This window comes from Sus scrofa, chromosome 13 (assembly GCF_000003025.6).
Source record: "Sus scrofa isolate TJ Tabasco breed Duroc chromosome 13, Sscrofa11.1, whole genome shotgun sequence".
NCBI lineage: Eukaryota > Metazoa > Chordata > Mammalia > Artiodactyla > Suidae > Sus > Sus scrofa.
Window position 1 is genome coordinate 82,312,118 of NC_010455.5, and position 25,595 is coordinate 82,337,712.

At 35.7% G+C, this 25,595-nt stretch overlaps 1 protein-coding gene across 4 annotated transcripts in view; it reads left to right on the top strand.

Annotated features, from left to right (window-relative positions):
• Nucleotides 1-25,595, top strand: part of RASA2 (RAS p21 protein activator 2) — a 122,622-nt gene that overhangs the window by 81,980 nt on the left and 15,047 nt on the right. The window contains exons 10-20 of one of the 4 annotated variants that reach the window (XM_021069542.1): nucleotides 4,107-4,263; nucleotides 4,666-4,814; nucleotides 5,959-6,073; nucleotides 6,752-6,826; nucleotides 7,277-7,400; nucleotides 9,958-10,064; nucleotides 14,091-14,174; nucleotides 14,607-14,684; nucleotides 20,239-20,312; nucleotides 20,817-20,926; nucleotides 23,299-23,310. In XM_021069542.1, coding sequence (XP_020925201.1) covers nucleotides 4,107-4,263; nucleotides 4,666-4,814; nucleotides 5,959-6,073; nucleotides 6,752-6,826; nucleotides 7,277-7,400; nucleotides 9,958-10,064; nucleotides 14,091-14,174; nucleotides 14,607-14,684; nucleotides 20,239-20,312; nucleotides 20,817-20,926; nucleotides 23,299-23,310 — 1,085 coding nt within the window. The remainder of the gene's footprint in view (nucleotides 1-4,106; nucleotides 4,264-4,665; nucleotides 4,815-5,958; nucleotides 6,074-6,751; nucleotides 6,827-7,276; nucleotides 7,401-9,957; nucleotides 10,065-14,090; nucleotides 14,175-14,606; nucleotides 14,685-20,238; nucleotides 20,313-20,816; nucleotides 20,927-23,298; nucleotides 23,311-25,595) is intronic. The other 3 variants (XM_021069543.1, XM_021069545.1, XM_021069544.1) reach the window with 3 other exon arrangements.

Consider the following 25,595-nt stretch of genomic DNA (forward strand, 5'->3'; position numbering starts at 1 on the left):
ATAACCGTGACTAGAGTATGAGGACACTGTCTGAGCTGGACAGGTGCAGCCCTGGGAGGCAGAACCAGGTTCTAACTATAATATAAGTCGTTTTATTCTGCCATATATAGAAAACACTGGTTGAAATAGAAGGGGCAGATTAATCTAAAACAATAAAAAAGAATCCCAAAGAGGCAAACATGGGTGGGTACTGCCCATTCAAGCACAGTCAAGGGGCAAGGGGATTCCGTTCTAAAAGCATAATTATTTCCTTGGCAAAACCAATGTCTTAGCTGAGAGATTCTTAAGTCTCCTTAAATCTCTTATGTTGTTTCTCTATACACCCCCACAGCACCTTCTGATAGGTAATTTGGCTTTTCCAAATAGCTTACCAACAGGTACAAAATGAATTGATCAAACAAAAAATTGTATTAACAGATATAAAACGTATTAGTCAAAGTGAGAGATACAGACGAAACACTATGGGGAATGGGAAATGCTGAAGCTAATTGATATGTGCTTAGGGGTGCTGGTGAGGATATTCATTACTAATATTATCATTCTTCTCCTCTGTGAGTGAGCATTTCCATAATAAAATATACTAATCATAAAAAAGTGAAGGTATCTGTCACTTGATTGTTGCACATCTTCCTTCAGTATCTGTAAGGCATTGGTTCAGGAATTGTGCAGTTCAAGCCTATGTTGTTCAAGGGTCACCTGTATTTCTTTTCATAATTTTCATTGGCCTTCTACTTTAAATGTATTAGACTCCATGCTCAGTCACTGCAGTTCAGGTTCGCCTTTAGATATGCTTGTAAAATTAGATATCTGAATTTCCAAGGCTACAGAATGTACACTGCATTATGGGAAATTGACCAGCATAATGCCCATGTCAGGGTGCTTGGCAATCAGCCAACTAGACTTCTCTTAGAGGGATTTCAGAGTTGTCTTTGCCAACAGGCTTTTTTTCCAGTTATTTCCATAGGCAAATTCTTTTAAGTCATTATTTCTCAGATCAGAGAGTAGAAGTTCTGAAGTTTGGTCTTCTGAGACAAAATTCCTGTTTTGTGGGTAGTGATGTAATTTCTGCATAATTTCTTCTCCTTGTATTGCCATTCCTTCATCTTCCTTTTTTTTAATTTTTTTTTATTTTTGCTTTTTAGGGTTGCACCATGGCATATGAAGGTTCCCAGGCTAGGAGTTGAATCAGAGCTACAGCTGCCAGCCTATGCCACAACCACAGCAACGCAGGATCCTAGCTACGTCTGTGACCTGCACTACAGTTCACGGCCACACCAGATCCTTAACCCACTGAGTGAGGTCAGGGATCGAAGCCACAACCTCCTGGTTACTAGTCGGATTCTTTTCTGCTGCGCCACAACGGGAACTCCCATTCCTTCATCTTTTAAATTTTTCTTAGTTAATTCTCTAGTTCTCTTTTATGTCTTCATCATATCTTTCTCAAAGCTAGTATTCTGTTAAATCCTCCTGCCTTCTATTTTTAATTTTTTTTTGTCTTTTTGTCTTTTCAGGGCTGCACCTGCAGTATATGGAGTTTCCAGGCTGGGGTCTAATCAGAGCTGTAGCTGCCGGTGCATGCCAGAGCCACAGCAACACCAGATCCGAGCTGTGTCTGCGACCTACACCACAGCTCACGGCAATGCCAGATCCTTGACCCGCTGATCGAGACCAGAGATCAAACCCACAACCTCATGGTTCCTAGTTGGATTCGTTTCTGCCGCGCCACAATGGGAACTCCTATTTTTTAAACAAGTTATTCTGTTAGGGGAGGAGGTAAATGAAAATATCAATAGTAAATATCAAAACTACTGACTCCTTTATAAAAAACATTCTAACGAATGAAGGAGTGATAGAATTGTAGTTATCACTTTGCCACCTGTGCAGATTAATGACTCTAAGCAATGATTATCAGTGATTGCTAATATCACAAAAAGAGAAACAGACACTAATGCCTCTTGATGGAACCACACAGCACTGTCAATGAAATGTTCTTGCCAGAATATGAAATCTAAATCCAACTAAGCCCCCAGGTGTAACTCCGGTATACAGGAAATTCAGAGGTGGTAAAAGAAGATGTTAAATGACATCATGGAGATAGAAATAGAGTTAACACAGTCCCAGATATGGACAATTCTATAGCTAAATTACATGATTTCTTAGTGGGTAGAGGGAATCTACAGATTCAAGAAACTTAAGCTACCGACCAATTACAACCTGTGAACCTTAGATTTGAATAGACTGTAGAAAACTGTTTATAAGTTTGGGAGAAATTAAATACTGACTGGATAATGATTTTTTTTGAGTTTAAATATATATATAGTTATAGGTACTGAAATACTTATAGATGAAATTTTAGAACACTTGGAAATTGCTTTAAAATAATGCAGAAGTGGGATAGGTGGAATGAGTAGAGATGTAGCTGAAGCAAGAATAGCCTTTTTTTTTTTGGTCTTTTTTAGGGCTACGGAGGTTCCCAGGCTAGGGGTTGAATCAGAGATGTAGCCCCTGGCCTATGCCACAGCAACACCAGATTCAAGCTGCAGCTGTGACCTACACCATAGCTCAGGGCAATGCCAGATCCTTAACCACTGAGTGAGGCCAGGGATCAAACCTGTGTCCTCATGTCTAGTCAGATTTGTTTCTGCTAAGCCACCACGGGAACTCCAAGAATAGCCTTAAGTTGGTAATTATTAAAGCTGAGGTGATGGGTACACAGAAATTCAGTATGTTACTCTTTACTTTTGTATGTATTTTTAAGTTTCCATGATAAAAAGTCTTTTAAAATAACTGTTAGTTTTCTGGTTTTGGTCCTATAAACTTCTCTTGATTTCTAAACATTTCTCTTTCGTTCGATGCTTCAAGCAGCCTTTATTTTTACATATATATTTGTTGCCTTTTACTTTCCTGAAAAAGAGTCATGTAAATCTGATTTTTTGCAAATAAGCATTTTCAGTATAGTTGCACATTTAATCCTTTAATATTAAAAAATCTCATTATAAACCTTTAATCATTAACTTTTAAAAAATAAGTTCAAATTTTCACAATACAAGATTTACTTTAAAACGAAATCACGGAGTTCCCGTCGTGGCGCAGTGGTTAACGAATCCGACTAGGAACCATGAGGTTGCGGGTTCGGTCCCTGCCCTTGCTCAGTGGGTTGACGATCCGGCGTTGCCGTGAGCTGTGGTGTAGGTTGCAGACGCGGCTCGGATCCCGCGTTGCTGTGGCTCTGGCGTAGGCCGGTGGCTACAGCTCCGATTCAACCCCTAGCCTGGGAACCTCCATATGCCGCGGGAGCGGCCCAAGAAATAGCAACAACAACAACAACAACAAAAAGACAAAAGACAAAAAAAAAAAAAAAAAAAAAAAAAAACGAAATCACGCCTTCTTGTAACATGTCTTATCTATTTCAACTAAATGTGTCTTTCTGAAATTTAGTTGGTAGAAAGTTATTTTTTTACATGTTGGGTTTTAAATGTTTTACTTTTTATTATTTTTTTCCTAACCTTTAAGCTAATCAAACTCTTAACACTTTTGAGATCTTGCTTTTTATATTATCTGTACTTTTTATTCCCTGGATAAAAATCTATTTTTAGCTTTCTAGTTCAATATACTACCAATTTTAAGCCTCTGAAGGGTAATACTCTGCTAATGAAGTATCCTAACTTAACATAAATAACTATTAAATTGACTTTTTTAATTTACTTTTTTTTGGTCTTTTTTTTAAGCCTCCGAAGAGTAATACTCTGCTAATGAAGTATCCTAACTTAAATAAATATTAAGGTGACTTTTTTCATTTACTTTTTTTTTTTTTTAGGGCTGCACTTGCAGCATATGGAGGTTCCCAAGCTAGGGGTCAAATGTGAGCTGTAGCTGCTGGCCTACACCACAGCTCACAGCAACAGGGGGTCCTTAACCCACCGGGTGAGGCCAGGGATCAAACCCAAGTCCTCCTGGATACTAGTCAGGTTCGTTACTGCTGAGCCACAATGGGAACTCTGATTTACTTTTTTTTTTTTTTTTTTTAAATAGCTTAGCTGTTAATTTACTTCAATGGCTTAAGTGCCCATTACCGTTGCATAGAATTTATTGTATTTTTACTTTAGGTACTTGCTGCAACCAAGAGACAATGGAAACAAGTCATCTAAAACGGATGACCTGGGATCCCTTCGATTAAATATATGTTATACAGAAGACTATGTGCTTCCTTCAGAGTACTATGGTCCTTTGAAAACTCTGCTGCTAAAATCACCAGATGTTCAGGTACTTCAAAAAACTTGTGTGTGATCTAATATGAAAAGGCTAAAGTAATTCTGTAAATTATGAAAAAAAGATTTCAGAGTATCAAGTTTTATTGAAACAGTATGTGTATGTATATATATAAATACATATATAAATATATACACACATACACATACATACACTGTGTGTGCATGTGTGTGTGTATATATATATATATGTATTTTTTTTTATCTGAACCAGAGTACTATATACCAATATATGGTCGAAATTTCATTTCTGATAAAAATTTATAAGATTAAATATTATTCTATACAACAGTTACAGTTAGTGGGCATATTTGAATTAGTTTTAAAGGCTAATGATTGATCATTTAATCATGCTTCCTTGATTTTGTACTTGTTTTTCTACCTCTCTGTATTTTAGCCTATATCTGCCTCAGCTGCTTACATTTTGGGTGAAATATGTCGAGATAAAAATGATGCTGTTTTGCCCCTTGTACGACTGCTGCTCCACCATGATAAACTTGTTCCTTTTGCCACTGCAGTGGCTGAATTAGACTTGAAGGATATACAGTAAGAGTTATATTTTACTAAATGTCGGTTATGTGCTATTAAAATTGGACCTTAATTTGCCAAGTTGTTTTTATGATCTCAGTTCTTTAGTATTGACCAGCCTTATTGTATGGAGGTCTGAAGAGAACTGCTTAGCAAGTAATAAGAGGCAGTTCTTTAAATTATTGAACAGTATCCACCAACAGTAAAGTTAATGATTAATGAAGGGTTTTTTAATTCACTGTCAAAAATTTTTATTACTAATCTTTGTTTCTTTTCTTTTTCTTTTCTTTTTTTTTTTTGGCCTCCCCGAGGCATGTGGAGTTCCTTGGCCAGGGGTCTGATCCACAACAGTTGTGACCTACAACCACAGCTGCGGCAACTCAGGATCCTTAACCCACTGTGCTGGGCCAGGGATTGAACCTGCATCCTAGTGCTCCAGAGATGCAGCTGATCCTGTGGCGCCACAGCAGGAATTCCTAATCTTTGCTTCTTATTGTAATGATTCAGCTATCACAAATAAAACACCAGGACAGAAGTTTTTTTCCCCTCATCCATTCTTTAGCACACTTATATGCACACGTGTAACATAAAAAGCAATCAGATGGCTTCCTGTTCCTGTCATAGTCTAACAGTATTGTTTTAAACACATTACTTTTGTAGTTCAAATATAGTTTGCTTTTTTTGGTTGTTAACTTATTTTTTTTAATATTTTTGGTTAAGTGGTTTTGGTAAGTTTGAAAATTCCCGTCATAGCGAGCTTTTATTTTTTAATTTTTATTTATTTATTTTGTCTTTTTAGGGCCATACCCATGACATATGGAAGTGCCCAGGCTAAGGGTTGAATCGGAGCTACAGCTGCTGGCCTATGCCACAGCCACAACAGTGTGGGATCTGAGCCATGTCTGTGACCTACACCACAGCTCATAGCAACGCTGAATCCTTAACCCATTGAGTGAGGCCTGGGATCAAATCCCATCCTCATGGATGCTAGTCAGGTTCATTTAGCGCTGAGCCACGATAGAAACTCTGCAGCAAGCTTTTAAATGGTTGGTAAAAATTACTAAAATTTTGTATGTGACCAAAGTCAGATATCTCTTGTTATTGATTTTACAGCCTTTGTTTAATTACTCTTGTTTTCACCTTATTTCTATTTGTATTTCAGAGATGCAAACACAATTTTTAGAGGAAATTCCTTGGCTACCCGATGTCTGGATGAGATGATGAAAATAGTGGGAGGGCACTACCTGAAAGTAACATTAAAACCTATTCTAGATGAGGTACAGAATATACCTCCAATAATTAGGATTTGGCCTTATTATAACATCTCTTTCATTAGTGATCTACTAATAGGAATAGTATATCCATTCACATGTTATGGAAAGAATGAGGCTTAGTACTTTAGAAGCAAAATAAATGATTTACATCTCCATCAGTGGATTTTTATTTAAAAGGCACGTTGTAGGATTTACTTTAGCTAGAGTTGCATATATATGAAAAATACTTTCTAATATAGTTCTTTTGGTGTATTATATACGTTACTACTGGATAGGGGGGTTTTAAACTTTGTTACAGTTTTTTGTTTGTTTGTTTTGTCTCTTTTTTAGGGCCGCACCTGCAGCATATGAAGGTTCCCAGGCTAGGGGGTCCTATTGGAGCTGTAGCTGCCAGCCTGTGCCACAGCCACTGCAATGCCAGATCCGAGCCGCGTCTGTGACCTAAGTCACAGCTCACGGCAACGCCGGATCCTTAACCCACATAGCGAGGCCAGGGATCGAATCTGCATCCTCATGGATGCTAGTCAGATTCCTTTCCACTGAGCCAGGATGGGAACTCCAAACTTTGTTATAGTTTTAATTTTTATAATTAACTAGTATGATCAGAAAAATAGTAATTCTTTTTATTTTGCCAGATTATTTTAAAAAGGGCATTAAATGAAAAATTAATTTATTTTCCAGATATGTGAATCCTCAAAATCCTGTGAAATTGATCCTATTAAATTGAAAGAGGGAGATAATGTAGAAAATAATAAGGTAAATCTTCGCTGTCCTTGTAACTACATTACAGTTGGTCTTAATGGTGTACCTATTTCCCACTTATGTTGTAGTCATGATTTATGGAGGGAAGCAGTGCTTTTTATTTACGTAATGCCTATGCTATTAGCAGCATTTCCCATGTCTAGTTTTTAGAATGTTACTTCCCTCTGATTTCTCTTTTGATCACTTTGTTTTCTCTTGCTTCTTATGAAGTTTATTCCATAAATTCACTGCATATATCTAACTAGTCTAAATCTAATTTATTAAATGAGGCCAGGATGCAAGTTGTCCTTTAACTGAATGAGTTAGAGAAGGTAAGTAAAGCTTTATAATACTAGATAGTGACTGCTGGATATGCCTCGTTTTCATTACTTTTTTTTTTCCATAAATGCTGTTGAAGATGTGTAAAAGTCTAAACCTTAATATTTACCTTTTTTAATCTTACAGGAGAATCTGCGCTACTATGTAGACAAGTTATTTAGTACAATTGTAAAGTCAAGTATGAGCTGCCCCACTGTAATGTGTGATATCTTTTATTCTCTGAGACAAATGGCTACTCAAAGATTTCCTAGTAAGTGCTTTGTTTTACTAAGATACGCCATTTCTTTCTCTGTATTTGATTTCTTTGTAGATTTATTATGTATTTGCTTTTTGTGAAATGTTTAAAGTTTGTAATTACAGTCTTTTGTTTTTCAGAATAGTTATAGCTTTTTAGTGAAACACTTGATTTAATTTTCTTGTAATCCAAAACATAATTCTGTTTCTTTCAATGTAATGTCAACTTTATGCAAGCAAATCAAAATCATCACTGTTTTTAAGAAAGGCAGAAATTGAGGACCATAGCTTTATACATCATGTGCTCATAAGACTGTTAAATATGATAAAAAAACACCTTTGTTATGTGTACCTACTACCTTTTCCACTTGCATGCATTCAGATAGTGAGAATTTTTAGTTCCATACCACTGACTAGATTTGACAGTTTTGAGACTGCTAAGATTTAGGTGGTGAGAGAGGTTTTGGCATAAATGGTTTTAGACATTAGAAACATCTGTTACAATATACATAGAATTTTCAGGTACATATATCAATAACTGGCATGCTCTAATTTTGCAAGGGCAGCTGTGTCAAGGCTTTGCTTAGAAACATTTCATAAAACTAACAGTTGCTATCTCTGATTGTCAATACTTGGAATCATTCTAATTATATGCCACTGATAAGTGAATAAACTTACTAGGGCTGTCTTTCCAGATCTGCCTGTAATAGGGGGGAGGGTGAGGAAAAAGGCAACTACTTAAATGATCAGTCTTACCTAGCTGTGTGGAACTGTAAATTTATTTCCGTAACCATCTGGAGAGATTTTGCTATTTTGTCATATTCTTTTAAGTGTAGATGTGCCCACAAGTATGTGCAGTTATCTGCCCCTTCATGAAATTACCCAAAGTATAAAGTGGTAGGGCAAAGTTATTGAGGTAACAACATGTAGGTAAATTCAGACCTAGAGATCTTTGCTAATTATAATCAAGATATACACAGTTAACTTGAAATAAGTATTCTAAATCTAGACTTTGTAACAAAAATAAGGGGAGCAGAGACATTAACATATGGAAAGAAGAAATTCTGACTGAAATTATATTTTTAAATAGTGAACTGGATCATAATAACCACAGTGAGGACTTAGAGAGTAGGCACACTGGTAGCTTGAATTATCTCCTCTCTTACCTGCACAACACCACGAAGTAGGTATTGCCCGCCTTTAGTCGTTAATGAAATTGAGGTTTAGAGAAGTTAAATGATTTGCCCAAGGTCCATGACATGGCCTGCAATCAAGCAGGGTCTCACTCCACAGCATGTTAATAATCACTGCACTTTACACTACTGAGTAATCTTGGCCGTAAATCTGCATTAGCTTGTTTATGTGAGTAATCTAAAACATTTTATTTTATTTTATTTTGTCTTTTTGCCTTTTCTGGGGCCGCACCCGTGGCATATGGAGGTTCCCAGGCTAGGGGTCTAATTGGAGCCATAGCCGCTGGCCTATACCAGAGCCATAGCAACGCCAGATCTGAGCTGCGTCTGCAACCTACACCACAGCTCATGGCAATGCCAGATCCTTAACCCACTAAGTAAGGCCAGGGATTGAACCTGCAACCTCATGGTTCCTAGTCAGATTCGTTAACTGCTGTGCCACGATGGGAACTCCTTTTTTTTTTTTTTCCCCCTGTCTTTTTGCCTTTTCTAGGGCTGCACCTGCAGCATAATTTTATGGTTTTTTAATGAATGCAAACATATTTCCTTAACTCTCCTTTTTGTTGACTTAAGTATTAATATGTCTTCATATTCTCAGTAGACAGTAGTTTTGATGTCAGAGTATTTTCACTGTTTTCTCATTTGTTCTTCCTATCCTGGGAAGATGGTGGGGGTGGGGAGGAGACAATGATGGGAAGCAAGTATTATTAAAGAACTCCCAATTAAATGACTGTTGGTGATCACCTGCTGAGTGATTAGGAAAGTTAAAACTCCAGTCAAAGGCAGACATTCTTTTCCTCACCGCCTCCACTACCATCTGATTGATTGTTGACCCCAGTCTGAAAAGCTGTAGCTGAATGAGCAAAGCCACAAGTTGTCTTCAGTTCATCTGCCTTTTTGTAAGGAATATTGATAGCTTTTTAAAAGTAAAAATTTCTGTTGAAAGTTGCCTCTGATATTATCAAAATTTTTGAGGGAAAAATTGAAAGATGCTTACCCTAAATGGAAGCATCTCCTTAGCAATTAGAAGAGTCTCCTATCCGGTATTACCAATAAGCAGTGCTAGATACTACTTTTATTTTTATTGCTGTGATTTCAAGTCTCTTACAGCTGAAGAGTTTTTCCAAATTAAAATATTTCTGAAAACCCAAGTAGCTTTGCCTTTCATTTTATTATTTATTTCTTTCAAAATTTTTTTAGTCATAGGATTTTTTCGTTTAGTCATAACCATTACTATCATTTCATCAACTTATTCTTAACTAGACAGATTATATTTATCTGTTTAATTTACATGTTTTTTTCAGTATTTTTTACTTTTGTCATCTTTGGTTTTTAATTCGGTGTTTTTGTGCATGACATTTCACCATTTTTTTCCTGCAGATGACCCTCATGTTCAGTATTCTGCAGTGAGCAGCTTTGTATTTCTTCGTTTCTTTGCTGTAGCAGTAGTATCACCTCATACTTTTCATTTGCGACCTCATCATCCAGTAAGTGTTGTTCTTCTCAAAGCTTTATTCCATTTTTATTTACTTTTATTAAAATAAAGAAAAGGTAAAATAACAAGCCAACTTCACTTGGCTCTGTTTTCTTATAACTGATACTTAAATTTATTGGGCATTTTTCTTAGCCATTTTCAGTCTTTCAGAGAAGGCTGAAAATTCTATTTGTTGTTGTTAAAAGATACACTACACAAGAGTAATAAAATGTTTGTAATAGTTGCAGCATGGTGATGGGTACAAAGAGGATTCATCATCTTTCCCCTCTGCTGTTGTGTTCATTTGTAGATTTCCCATAATACAGGTGTTGTTGCTTTTTTCTTTCGTTAGTTCTAGGTTTAGTTTAATCTTGCAGATATTTTTAAATCTTATGGAAGTGTGAAGTGGCTCATTTCTGAAAGATGTAGAAACTTTCATTGAAACATAATTTGTTTAGTAGCTCCATGTTTTTACCATTTTATTCACCTGAGATAATATTGTAAATATGTGAGATTTCAACCTTAATGCATATAATCTTTTTGTTCTGAAGTCATATGTAATTACTTAAATCTGAATCTGCATTGCATAGATTTACATGTTTCTTCAAATTTTAAAACTGTTTCTATTTCTTTTGCTAATTCTTTTAACTTTTATGTTCCAGATATTTTATAATCTTACTAATTGTTTCTGTTGCAGATTTTTATAACAAATAATAATAATAAAAGCCAACATTTATTTAGTGCTTACCTTATACTAGGTCTTATTCTAGTATAAAGTATTTTATATGTTCTACTAAACTTACTAAATCCTCCCAGTAACCCTGTGGGGTAAAATTCAATTAGCATCTCCATTTATAGCTAAGAAAACCACAATTCAAGAATTTCTTGGAGTTCCTGTAGTGGCACAGCAGAAACGAATCTGAATAGGAACCATGAGGTTGAGGATTCAATCCCTGGCCTCGCTCAATGGGTTAAGGATCTGGCGTTGCCGTGAGCTGTGGTGTAGGTCAAAGACGTGGCTCAGATCCTGCATTGCTGTGACTGAGGTGTACCTTTCCAATCAGTCTCCCAGAAGGGCTGCTTCAAACTGATAACTTTGCTTTTAGGTGAACCTTTCATTCTAATTGGGGAATAAAGCAAATACATAAGATATATAATCTAAGACTACATAAATCTAAAAGTAGCACTGATTTACTAATCAAGTAAGGAGTATATCCATGCTATAAAAATTGAGAGCAACTAATGATCCTGATGACCTGTCAACACCAGCCTTGAAAGTTACAGATTGGTTGGAGTGGAGAACTAATTACAAGTTACTGGATTTAATATTTAGAAGTTTTTTGAATTTTGAGAAGTCAGTTTAGTAAGAAAATCCACTTGCAGAAAATTAAGGAATAAGTCAGTGAAAGCAGTTTTACCTAGGAAATAGATCAAAAGTGAGCTTACCCTGCTGCTAAAAGACATGGGCAAATTCAGTAATGTACATGTGTGTGCATACACACATGAATAAATACTGCTTTAAAAAAAACACTAATTAAATATGGGAATTGCTGTCATGGCTCAGAGGTAACAAACCTGACTAGTATCCGTGAGGATGCAGGTTCGATCTCTGGCCTCATTCAGTGGGCTAAGGATCTGGCATTGCTGTGAGCTGTGTTGTAGGTCATAGATGAGGCTCAGAACCCAAGTTGCTGTGGCTGTGGCATAGACCAGTCGCTGCAGCTCTAATTCAACCCCTAGCCTGCGAACCTCCATATGCTGTAGGTGCAGCCCTAAAGTATATTTTTGGGTTATGGGAGTTTCTGCTGTGGCTCAGCAGGTTAAGGACCCAACATTGTCTCTCTGAGGATGCAAGTTCCATCCCTGACCTCACTCAGTGGCTTAAGGATCTGGCATTGCCACAAACTGCACAGTAGGTTGCAGATGCAGCTCAGATTCACCGTTGCTGTGGCATATGCCCCAACTGCTGCTCCAGTTCATTTCCTGGCCTGGGAACTTCCATTTGCTGCAGGTGGTAGCTGTAAAAAATTAAAAATAAATAAGTACCTAAAAATGTGCGTTATGTTAACATTGACACCGTAGACACTCTTTCCAGAAGTTTCAAGGTGGGGAAGAAAAAAGATTGAACCTTCTTTCTCATCCTATCTCCTATTCTCTCATCGATAGCTCCTTTTCAAGACTTGGCCAAGGCAGACATTATCTATTTATCGCCTCTGCTTGTGAACTTTTCAATACCTTAACATCAGGGGCTGGAGATTTTTCAAATTTGTGTAACCCAAGAAAATGGCACAGTTTCTAGGACATGCAGATACTCACTAAATGTTTGGTAAATGAAAGATGGTAGCTCAGAGAGGGAGCACATCAAATGATAAGTCTTTTCCAAAAGAGGAAAACCTTGGTATGGTTTGAATAGAGAAGAGACCGCAGAAAGGGGGAAACTAAAGACAGAAGGGGCTTACTGATAACAGATCAATATCCTGGATGATTCAGAAAGAGTGTCTTTAAAAGAAAAAGTGAAAGGATCTCGGGGGGGGGGGGGAAACGGGTTTTTTTTAGGGGAAAAAAAACAGTATTACGGTGAACCATATGAAATTGTTTTATTTTTTTGTAGATCAGAAGTAATCAACAGCGGTTTCACATGGTTCAACTTTATCTAAGGAAAAAAGGATAGTGTTGGTTTGAGGTGCCAAGCTGTGTACTAGATGCTGTATAACTAAAGTTCTGAATATCTGTGGAAAATTATGATGGCAGATGGTAGCAGGGGGAAAAGGGCAGCTTAGATGTAGAGTGCACCAGGGAATCACCAGTAGCTAAACTATATGATTATCAGATAGAGGTGAGGGCCCTATTGAACAAACCGCTTAAACAAACCTCTTACATGAAGAAATCATACACAAAAGCCGTTTACTCACTTTTTCTAGTTCAAGGATATAATGACCTAAAACGCTAGTTTTAAAACCAACATTGAATAGGAAAATCTTGATAAAATTCAGTTCAAATTTAGGTTGTTAGCACATTGTTAAGAATTTTATATTCTTCAAAGACAGAGAATTGGAGGGGTCTTTTAAAGACATAATGGAATCTTGGATATTGTAGCTAAAATATTTTCTGAATAACCTTAATTAAGGTATATAAGTGTTTCATAAATACATCGTAATGATCGTATCTCAGATATTCCTTCTTTTCGAGAATAGTCTTACATTTTTCTTCACAATCACTGCCTATTTTTGGTATGAGAATACTAAAATATTAAGGAATGTCGACAAACACTAAGCTAAAGCATTTTTATATCTAAATTTTCTTGAATATGTCTTTTGATGGCAGGTACTGTTTATTTGAATTCCAAAACCAAAAAAAAAAGTTGTTTTATATGGTGATAGGGAATTGGTTATAGAGATGTATAGACTATATACATTTAAAACTCATCAGGCTATATACATTTAAAATCTGTTCATTTCACTCTATGTAAATTATACCTTTTTTTTTAAAGGAAACTGCAAGGATTCATTAGGGAATACTGTTTAGTTAATTTTACTTATATCTGTTCTTTCTGGTATACGTAGGTCTTTGCTTCCATAGTGAAAAGAGTTGATTGCAGAAGCCATAAAATTATTAACTGTGCTCTGAGCAGGTTAGATATGCTCCGTGGGTTGAATACAGAAAATTTGGAAACAGCCATTTTAAGTCATGAAGTAGAAAAAAATAGATACCATTGACATTTCAAAAGTGAATATAATTTGTTAGGTAACCCTGTCTGCCATACTATACCCCTCCAAACATTATTAAATTCTGGCTCTCAAAAGTAACATATCATTAGATAGAATTACTTTGAGAGGAGTTAGCAATTACATGTGGCTTCTTTAGTCTCTTAATTCCTTAGTCTCGTGACTTGTGCTCATCCTTAGATTTTAACTGGTTTAAATGAATATTTTTGAGTCACTGTTGTAGAGCAATGTAGCTCATTTACTCTATTCTACTTTTTACAGAAATTCTATTTCGTTAAAACCTAACAAGACTTTTATGTCTTCTACGTTTTTAGGATCCACAGACAATTAGAACATTAACTCTCATCTCAAAAACCATTCAAACTTTGGGAAGCTGGGGGAGTCTGTCCAAAAGCAAGGTAAGTCTTTATATTTTTTGCTTTGTATTCACACCTCTAAATGTTGTTATACCCTATAATCCCTTCTCTCTCCATCCCTCCCTTATAAATCAAAACAAAACACACACACACACACATACACACACACACACGCGCGCGCTGTAACTGTCTTTTTTAAATTTTGTGTCTTAGTCACCTGTTAAAGAAGACAATTTCATTGTATCTAAGATGGGGGAGAGAATCTAGTTAACAGGTGCAAAAGCCTTCTATCTTTTGTTCCATAATCATCCAGCAGGTATTGAGAGATATCTTTAGCTCCAAGACCATAATTCTCTTGAAGTATATGACTGAATCCCTTTAGGCCTATTCCTAAGCTTAAAACTTAAAAATATAGTCCATTATATTCTTAGTTCTTTGCTTAACATATATAAATTCTCTGTGTTTTTCTCTTAGTCAAGTTTCAAAGAGACATTCATGTGTGAATTTTTCAAAATGTTTCAAGAGGAAGGATATATCATGGCAGTTAAAAAGGTACGATTTTTTTAAATCAACAAATTTTATTATATTTATAGTCATACAGACATTATCACAACCTAATTTATAGCATTTCCATCCCAAATCCTTAGCACATCCTTCTCCCCACAACCTGTCTCCTTTGGTAACCTTAAGTTTTTCAATCTGTAAATCAGTTTCTGTTCTGAAAGTAAGTTCATTGTATCCTTTATTTAGATTCCACATATAAGTGATAGCATGTAATGTTTGTGTCTGTCTGACTAACTTCACTTAGCATAATTTCTAGGTCCATCCATGTTGCTGCAGTTGCCATTATTTCATTCTTTTTTATTGTTGAGTAATATTCCATTATGTACATGTACCACCTCTTCTTTATCCACTCCTCTGTCAATGGACATTTAGGTTGTTTCCATGTCTTGGCTATTGTATATAGTGCTGTAGTTAACACTGGGGTGCATGTATCTTTTCGAGTCATGGTTTTCTCTGGATAGATGCCTAGGAGTGGGAAAAAGGTATGATTGGTTTACTCTGGAAATATTAACTTCTTGTATAGTATTAGGGAAATAACATTTTATATTGTTCCTGGGAATCAATCCACAGTTTAAAAAATATGGTTTTACTGTCCATCAAATACAAAGCCTGTCTTTTTCTTCCTTACTCCTCCCATATATAACTATGGGTTTTTAAGCTGTGAAAAATGTGTAAATGAGCTTTAGCAAGAGCTACTAGTGTTATTGTCTTAGTAACACAAATTGCAAATATCTAGAGTTAGGATTTCTTAACAGCAGCACTGTTGACAATTTGGTTTGGTAATTCTTGACTATGAGGGGATTTTTTTATGAATTGTAGAATGGTTAGCAGCAGCCCTGGCCTCTACTACTAGATACCAGTAGCATGTTCTCAGTTTTTACAACTGAAAATGTCTTTAAACATTGTCAAATGTCCCCTGAGACATTTGCCTCTAATTGAGAACCTCTGGTCCAGGGAAAGGCTTAGTGTGGTGCCTGCTGTAAAGCGGGCACTTAATTACCATGGAAGAAAATATATGAATTATCAGTTATCTTGTAAACAATATAGGCTTGTGGTAGTAACCTGAGAAAAGGTACTTTAATTTAAAATTGTGCAAAAGCCTACAGTATATAATATCCTAACACAAGGCTTACAACAAACAAAAGTTGCTCTACTTAGAATTTGAGAATGTTTTGAAAAGATTTTCTGCATCATCCCAAACAAAATGTAGCATTGTCATAAAATCCTAAACATGTGTAAAGAAATGTTATTTTGAAGTACATCTAACTTAGTTTGAAGAAAGTACTGTATCTTTTTAAAATCACAATTCTAACTTAAGGGATTCGATTTTAAAGGTCAGATTTTAAAGATTGGCATTCACTTTCTACAGAATGATTCACAATTGACTGTCAGGAGTATATTTTGTTTGTATTTTTTTTTGTGTGTGTACTTTTAAAATTCTTACGAGGACTCGAAAATGATTTAAAAATTAAAGCCATTTGGAATATTTTCATCCAGAATAGTGCAAATTCACCCCCCCCCCCAATTTAAGCAGTCATTGAAAGCTTTTGAGAAAGTGTTTCAAAAAAATAGGCAAAGAAAAAGCTGCCCTTTATTTTTAGAACATTGTTGGAACAGTTTGTAGGACAGTGTAGGCAGACTTTCATTGGTATGATTATGATGTACTGTCATTTGTTTTTGAGTTGTTTTTTCCATTTTTTTATGACCTAGTCTATGGCAGCATCTGATTTCTTTTTCCTGATATAATCAAAATGTGTATAGTTGATAATGTCCGTGGAGAATGTATTTAAGGGTACCGGGAGTTTAGTTAGTTCCTGATCTGCTGAGTCACCCACTCACATTCTCAGGTACTGTCACCATAGCACATCTTCTGTCTCAGATTTGCTTGGGATATTTTGCCCCAATATGTGAATTTTCTTAATTATTTATTGGCTAGATCTAGATAGGTGCAGTGCTAGAAATTACAAAAGCTTATGAAACCAAATTTCTCATTTAATAGTGTTCACGCTAATAATATTGACCATCGCTCCAAAAGAAAATAGTTTAACTCTGAACCCTGTCTCCACAAAGTTTAGGAAGAGTAACTTGAATAGGTCTATAAGCAGGGAGACCATATAATTTAATGACCAAACCTGTAAGGTTTTCAGGAGTGAAAAGGAGTGCTTTGATTATGCTGGGACCAAAGTTGTAGACGAGGATGGTCCTGAGAAAACTAAGATCTAGATTCACCCTGCCTGTAGTCCATCTTTCTTATGTTTTCTTTCACCTATATAACTGTATTTATCTTATGGTTCCTTAACAATATAACAAATAAATAACAAATTTAATAATTATCATAAATAATAAATATTTGTAAAATAAAATCAACGCCCTCAGGAAAATACTAAGAAATGAAATATTCAGATAACTCTTTCACACTCCATTAATGGATGGTCCATTTGTGAGAAAATGAAAATGTAATAGGAGAGATGTCTTTAGTTCCCTTGGATACTTGTTCTGTATTATCCACATATGATTCAAAAGAAACTCCGTTCTTGTTCTTCTACTTACCTAGATTTCTTCCAGCAAACTAGAGGTGAACATTTCTCTGAAAAATCCCACAAGTGAAGGTTCTGGTGGGCAGTCTACAGCCAGGCTTAGGAGAAAATGACTTTGCCTTGCAAATTCTACTTTATTCAGTGGTGCCTCAGTGTCATCCTTATTGGAATGTACTTTGTTTTTGTTTTAAACCCTAGTGGGACAATATAGAAAATTATAGAGGAAGAAACAAAGACTAAACAAAGAGTTCTTTTATGGGCAAGATAGGATTCTTCTCTAAGAACAGGAATTGTCTGCCTTACTTCCTCTTTATTTATTTGTTCATTCAGCTGATTGTTTTCAGATGCCTTTTATGTGTCAGGCAGCCTGTGCCGGGCACTGTGCCAGGCTTTGGAGGTATCAAAGTGAGTAAATGAGAAAGATAGCTGATAAACACAGTAACAATAAAGTATGATAAATTGTTAATATAATGTTAATATATATCCATGTTTACATTTCTGATCATGTATTGATTATTAAGTGAATGTGAATAACATTTTGAAGGCTCTAAAAAAAATTTTTCTTTTTTGTCTTTTGTCTTTTTAAGGTGGCACCCATGGCATATGGAAGTTCCCAGGCCAGGGGTTGAATAGGAGCTATAGCCACCAACCTACACCACAATCACAGCAACACAGGATCTGAGCTGCATCTGCGACCTACACCACAGCTCACGGCAATGCTGGATCTGTAACCCACTGAACAAGGCCAGGGATCAAACCCACATCCTCATGGATACTAGTTGGGTTCGTTAACTGCTGAGCCATGACGGGAACTCCCTAAAAATTAAAAAAAAAAAAAAGAACAGGTATTGTTCCTGAACTAATTTCCCTCTCCCATGAAAAGAAGGCCACATGCCAGTAGTGTCTTGACCAGTTGAGGTAGCATACTCATGAGGTGCCATGCTCTTCACTGGGTCGTTTGCTGTTGCTTGATTTGGGCACTCCAGATTTTCTTGAGCTACCACATTCCCGCATTCTCCATAGGAAGTTTCCAAATGGTTATTATATTTCCAGGTTATTCCAGAGAACCCAGTTACACTTAGTCATAACTGTAATCATATATAATAGAAGTCAGCAAACTCTTTTCTGTAACGGCCAGAGAGTAAATACTTTAGGCTTTGAGGGCCATGTAAGGGTGCTGCCACCTATTGTTTTTGTTTTTACAGCCCTTTAAAAATTTAAAAATTCTTCTTAACTTGTGGGCCTTACAAAAATAGGCTACAGGTTGAATTTGGCCTGCTGAACTATAATTTGATGATCCCCACTCCAGTAGTTTCACAATCCTGTGTCTAAAGTTTTGGGGACTGGGAGTTCCCATTGTGGTTCAGCGGGTTATGAACTCAAGCAGTATCCATGAGGATGGAAGTTCAATCTCTTGCCTTGCTCACTGCATTAAGGATCAGTGTTGCCATGAACTGTGGTAAAGGTTTCAGACATGGCTCAGATCCCGTGTTGCTGTGCCTATGGTATAAGCCAGCAGGTGCAGCTCTGATTTGACCTCTAGCCTGGGAACTTTCATATGCCACAGGTGCGGCCATTAAAAGCAAAAAAAAAAAAAAAAAAAAAAAGTCTTGGGGACTGGAAATATTTTCAAATTTAGTTTTTCAAGCTTTTGAAAGATAATAGGTGTATGCTATATATTATATAATACCCCCAGTGGATCATAATGGGGTGGCACCCCATAGTCAAACACACTAATGTTTATGTAGCACAGTGTATGAATATTCATACTAAGTAGGATAAATACAGGCTATAAATAGCCTTAGGCCAGTTCAGGCTAAGCTACTGTAAATAATTTTACTATAAGTCAAAACCGAATCAAAAAACTTTTTGTACTCAGAGCTTTATAGATTTCAGAGTTAAGGGATTATGGGTTGAATTATTTCTATAGGGATATATATTCTGGGTTATAAATAACTTAAGAAGAAACTTTTTAGAATACCTATCATACATAAATAAGGGACTTCCTCTACAATTAAATATGTGTTTTGCTTTACAAATTACAGTTATGTGAGGTACCACTTCACATACTGGTCAGAATGGCCATCATTAGTAAGTCTACAAATAAAAAATTCTGGAGAGGGTGTGGAGAAAAGGGAACCCTCCTACACTGGTGGGAATGTAAATTGGTACAACCACTATGGAAAACAGTATAGAGGTACCTCAGAAAACTAAATATAGAACTACCATATGATCCAGTAATCCCACTCCTGGGCATATATCCGGACAAAACTTTCATTGAAAAAGGTACGTGCACCCCTATGTTCGTTGCAACACTATTTACAATAGCCAAAACATGGAAACAATCCAAATGTCCATCAACAGATGAATGGACTAAGAAGATGTGGTATATATACACAATGGAATACCACTCAGCCATGAAAAAGAACAAAATAATGCCATTTGCAGCAACATGGATGGAACTAGAAATTTTCATACTAGGTGAAGTAAGTCAGAAGGAGAAAGACAAATGTCATATAATATCATTTATATCTGGAATCTAAAATATGGCACAAATGAACCTATCTACAGAAAAGAGACAAACTCATGGACATGGAGAACAGACTTGTGGTTGACAAGGGGGATGGGGAGGGAATAGGATGGAGTGGGAGGTTGGGGTTAGTAGTTGCAAACTATTGCATTTGGAGTGGATAAGCAATGAGATCCTGCTGTATAGCACAAGGAACTATGTCTAGTTACTTGTGATGGAACATGATGGAGGATAATGTGAGAAAAAGAATGTATATCTATGTATAACTGGGTCACTTTGCTTTACAGCAGAAATTGACAGACATCAATTGTAAATCACCTATAATAAAATTGTAAATCAACTGTAATAAAATTTTTAAAAAAATAGATGAAAACCAATTATGTGTATTCCTTAATAACAAAGAACTTCACAGTATTATCTATGAGTGACAAAATAAGATAAACTGAGTGTAATATTTGCCCCTTTCCCCATTTAGTTCTTGGATGAAATTTCATCTACTGAAACTAAAGAGTCCAGTGGTACAAGTGAACCTGTGCACCTGAAAGAAGGGTAATTGAATGAAATTAGATATTATGGTCATATTTCAGTATAGTCATTAAGTAAGTACAAAGAATATGGGCCTGGGAGTGAGGAAATCTGGGTTTTGTCCTGTGCTAAAACTGCCTAAGTAACATCAGTCAGGTAAGTCAACTTACTATCCTATAAACTTTATGGCAAGTGGGCCTGACTTCTTTCCATACAGTGCTAGGGTTGTTTTGCAAATATAATGAAATTTGGGTGTTAAGAGTACTTTCAAAAAGTAACAGCACTATTCAGTGATAAAGTAGTATTACTATTGGAATTTAAAGGGGGAAATTATTCATTTGGCCCATTTCAGTTCAAAGATTTTATTCCCTTAGTATGGCCAAAATAAATGCAAGCAAAGATATTTTCATATACTTAATAAAGTCTTATGTAACAGTTCATGTCATGTAAAATTACAGGACAGTTCTTTGTTTCGGATTAACTATTTTAATATTTGAAGCTAAATGTTTACATCTGTTGTTTTGGCAGTGAGATGTATAAAAGAGCTCAGGGAAGAACTCGGATTGGAAAAAAGAATTTCAAGAAACGGTGGTTCTGCTTAACAAGCAGAGAGCTCACCTACCACAAGCAGCCAGGTAGTTGTGTTTATGCTTTATTGTGGGGTCTTTTCCTGGTTCCCAGTGAGGATTTATTTCTTTTTCTACTGTCTAATGTGATTAGTGAACCTTTTTACTAATGTTAATGTAGTTTATAGATTCTCACAGTGATGCACACACACTAAAAATGTAATGTTTGACAAGTGACACCTTGCAAATTACATTTTTTCTCTCACATTGAATGTCTGCTGTTGCTAATAGTGGTGTTCCTACAGTATGCTTTGTTTTCTAAAAAATCCCTGGTAAATCCCTGTTTTTATGATCAATATATAAGGAACAATGGTTAGAGCTTTTAGAACTTGGAAGTTTTCTTTAACTCCCAGAGTCAAATTGGTAAGAATCAATATCTAATAAAAGAGTATTTCAGTGGTTGGATGGAAAACATCAGCCCCAAATTCCCACAGTCATACTATAGACTGATTCCTATTCAGTTAAAAGATTAATTCTAAACTATCAGCCAAGCTAACTGCATGATGGAAATTTTAATAATTTGCTTCCTGAAAAGGTACGGATTAGCTATCTCTTTGGGTAAAAAAAAGTCTATAGTGTGATTTGAGGGCTTCAGAGAGGGAGTTTGTCCGTCAGTGGACTGACAGAATGCTTAGAAGCTCTACCCTTTAAGTTTATTCCTTTGCGGGTAAAGCATTATCTGTAGAAGGCACTAGCTTCTGATATCTTAGCAAGAATTTAGTATCTAGATCATAGATCACATACAGTAAAATCCCTTCTCTTTAAATTGAACAGAATCCAAAGATGTTCACTTAACGGTCAGTTTAAGTAAGGATCACTTAAAAACAAACAAAAAGAATGCATACGTATCTTAAATAGTTATATGTTTGCTTACCAATCTTTTCATAGAGAGCCAAGGTCTTTTCTTTGAAAATGGATCTATAGATTAGATTTCCCCTTTGCTTTTCTTGTAGAAGTACACCCCTAATGCATCCGTTTTCAGGTTGATTTCTCCAAAGTGAAACTAGATCTTAAAATACTTGAAAAGTAATCCAGTTACAGATTTTTGTAATAGTCACCCTGATCTTTTGTAGCTCTCTCGCCCCATATAAGCCAACTTTATTTGTGTGGGCATTGGTCTCCTTTCTTGAAAAGCTTTTTTTTTTTTTTTTTTTTTTTTTTTTTCCAGAGTATTTGCCTGATTTTCAAATAAATAACATGCCTCTTGGTAGGCAGCACTTATTTTGTCACTTTACATATGTTGAGGTAAATTATAATTACAGCGTGGAAAAACATCATAAATAGGTCTGGGAACAAACCCAGTAAACTTGGTAATCAAAACAGCCTAACCAATGGAAATGGAAGGGTACAGGCTTAATAGATGGTACCCTAGAAAACACATGAGCATCATTCAGTATGTTTTATAGAGGAAATGGAGAGTGTTGGTTAATCCATCAAATCTGTTAGGTAATCTGTTAAATCTGTTAAGGGAATTTCTGGTATAAATTCTGAAATAAGACAGACACCAGACAAAGGATACTTTCAAGAGACTGTATACTCTGTTAAGCAAAGTGCTTGAGTACAAATTCAGTGAAAATAAAATTTTTTTGTTTCCTAATTTCTTAGAATGTTTTAGCCAGAATAACTACATATGTCCATTGCATTAGTAAGAAATGAGAAGCCAAATGCTCTATATTTTTAGGCACTCTGAGAATTTGTTGTGGAATATAAATAGTCAAATGACAAGATTAATAGGCTACATACTTGCCCTTTCAGACAGCATTCTTTAAGCTAAGCATATTTCGAATGTTTTAGAAGTTAGAGCTTATGTTGAATACTATATAAATGTTTTCACATATATAGCAACATTTAAAAATGTCATAATATGCTAATTATGTTTACATTAACAGCTCATTGAAATAAAATTTAAGGTAAGTTAGTCATTCTCTATGAACTAGTCATTTTCTCCTCACTTCAAGAATTTTCTAATCTGAACAAATACTCTAAAGCTTTCTTTGGTTTGAGACTTTAAGAATCCGATGATAGTTTTGGACCCGTTTACTCCAAAAAAACATATGTATCAACATAGACACAAAATCTTGCATTTAATTTCAGGGAGTTCATAGACCCAGAGTGCGTCCACAGTTCTTGAGAACTTATATCCAGTGATCTTATAAATCACTTGCTTGCTTTAAGGTATAAAATGGCAACATCAGAAGTTACATTATTTTCAGGCCTTAGGAAATTTAACGTGCTGGAATGGAATTGAAGGAATTAGCTTTATTATATGAAGTTTGAAGATTATTTACCTAAACCTGCAGTTTTAAGCATCCATGCTTTTTGTTTTAACTGTTTTGTTGGATTTTTCCAAAATATATTACATGCTTCCCTGCCTTCTAAAAAAGAGTTCATTGAACGTAAGTTAATATTTTCTAGATGACTTGGGGCTATCATTGATCATAATAATTATTATATAGTACTCTGATTTAGTGATGTTTTCAGGGCTGCTTATGGGTGTGTGCAGCTACATGCCTTGGACTGCCTTGCTTGTTTTGTATTCCTGTGTTTGCTTTATACAGTTTTTCATTATACCCTTCATGTTAAGGCTGTCACCTTAAATTTCTTGTGCTGTCGGTGAACCATAATGTAACATCTCACTTTCATCTCTATCACCCGCTTCCATTTTTTACTGCTTATATACTGTGAGTGAGGATATAGGTACTGTTTGTTAAAATTGTGCATAAGATTAAAAGGCTTTGATCAAAGATCCCACGACTTTCCTCTGTGAATAAAATACCTATGCTTTAGATTCTTTCTTTGGTTGTTTAGCAAATGTTTTACTTACTTCCTGTTTCCTTGCAGTTTTCTAGACAGCTAAGACTGCTAGTTAAGTAACCTCTTATTACACTCTGTGACTTTGGTGTCTGAAAGAGTGCCTCCCGGATATTCTGTAACTTAAAGCATTGAGTCTTTCACTCTTTCCTCCTACTGGATACTAGTATTCTGAATCAGGTATTTCTACCACTTAGAATCAAATAATATGGTCTTTTTACAACTTACTAGAAAAGCAATTCATAGAATTTTCTCAGTTTTAAGGGTTTTACTCAAATAAGTTATTTAATTTTGATACCCTCAGGTAATTGCTACCAAGCAATAGTAAGCAGCAGCTAATAATCTTCAGTATAAGTTAACACGTGGCAAATGAATATCATAGGGCATTCAGTCAGCCATCAGTGATGATTACCTTGACAGTCTTTACAGATCTGCGTGCTTGTGATTATGGTTTTATATTGCTACACTCTAATGTGGTCATCTTCCTAAAGTAAAAGTTCTCCTAGTTGTATGCCAGAATCAAATGAGTTTTTGAGGCTCCAGCCTCTTCCTGTCTCCATCAGCCTCATCTTTTGCATTCCCCATACTTGGTTTCACCAAACTAACTCTTGTAGTTCCTTTTAAGTTGTGCTCTATTACATTCATGCTTTTGCATTTGCTCTACTTAGAAATCCCTTGCTTTCCTTCTTTACCTGTGTAATTTGTCTTTAAGCCTCAGATCAAGTGTCAGCTCTTTATGGAAGTCATTTTCATAAAGCCTCTGCCTATCTTAGTTGAGTATTCTTTCACTATGTTTCTTGAGCACATTAATGATAACTTCTGTCACACTGTGTGGTCATTACTTTTATCTGTCTCTCTCCTTACTCTTTTAAAATCCTCAGTGGTAAGGACTGTATTTTTACTACCTTCGGTAAAACATTTAGTAATTGTGTTTTGTTTTGGTTTGGTTTTTTTGGCTGCATCTGCTGCATGTGGAAATTCCTGGTCCAGGGTTGGAACCTGCGCCACAGCAGTGACCCAGGCCGCTACAGTGACAACACCAGATCCTTAACCCTGCTACGCCACAGCTGGAACTCCAGTAAATATTTTTAATAAACGGTATTCTTCATAGAACACCATGTTATCCAGATATGCTGTTAACTGAATTACATTAGGAACCACTGCTCTCAATTTTTAAAATTTCCACCGTGCTTATTAAGTTATTAACAAATTCATCTCTGAAATTTCATTTGTGTTCTCCAAACTTGATTAGATGTTGTCTACTTTTGGATGACCTATCATACACAAATACATACATACAGCCTATACAACTTCCATACATCAATGTTCTAGCCCATGTGACCTATGGACAATATAAAAGAAGTTTCCATGATGTTTTAAACATGAATTTCAGCACATCTAGGTTGACTTGGTTTTACCTGCTCATTTTCACACCCAAGAGGCTGCACTATTTTTTTTTTAATAGCTAAAGAGTGCCATTGATTTGATTGTGTTATATTTAGTAGATATTTTGTGGGGTGCTTATTACTGTGTTTCATATGTTATTCCAACCTCTGGAGAAAATAGTAGAGAACAAAATATACCAAAATACTTATCCTCATGGATCTTATAGTTTAATAATATAATTTATAAGTGATAATAAACAAGAAAAAACAAGAAAAAATGTTTATAGAATATAGTATGATTATAAATGAGATACACAAAAAAATAAAGCAGGGAAGGGGAATAGAAAATGAGGGCTCAGTGAGGAGAGTTGCAGTATTAAAAAGTCTAACACTGAAAATCAGTATAAAAAGTCAGAATACTGAAAATGGTAAATATGTACATAAATGTAATATCTTTTTCTTAATTTCTTTAAAAAGTAGATGTT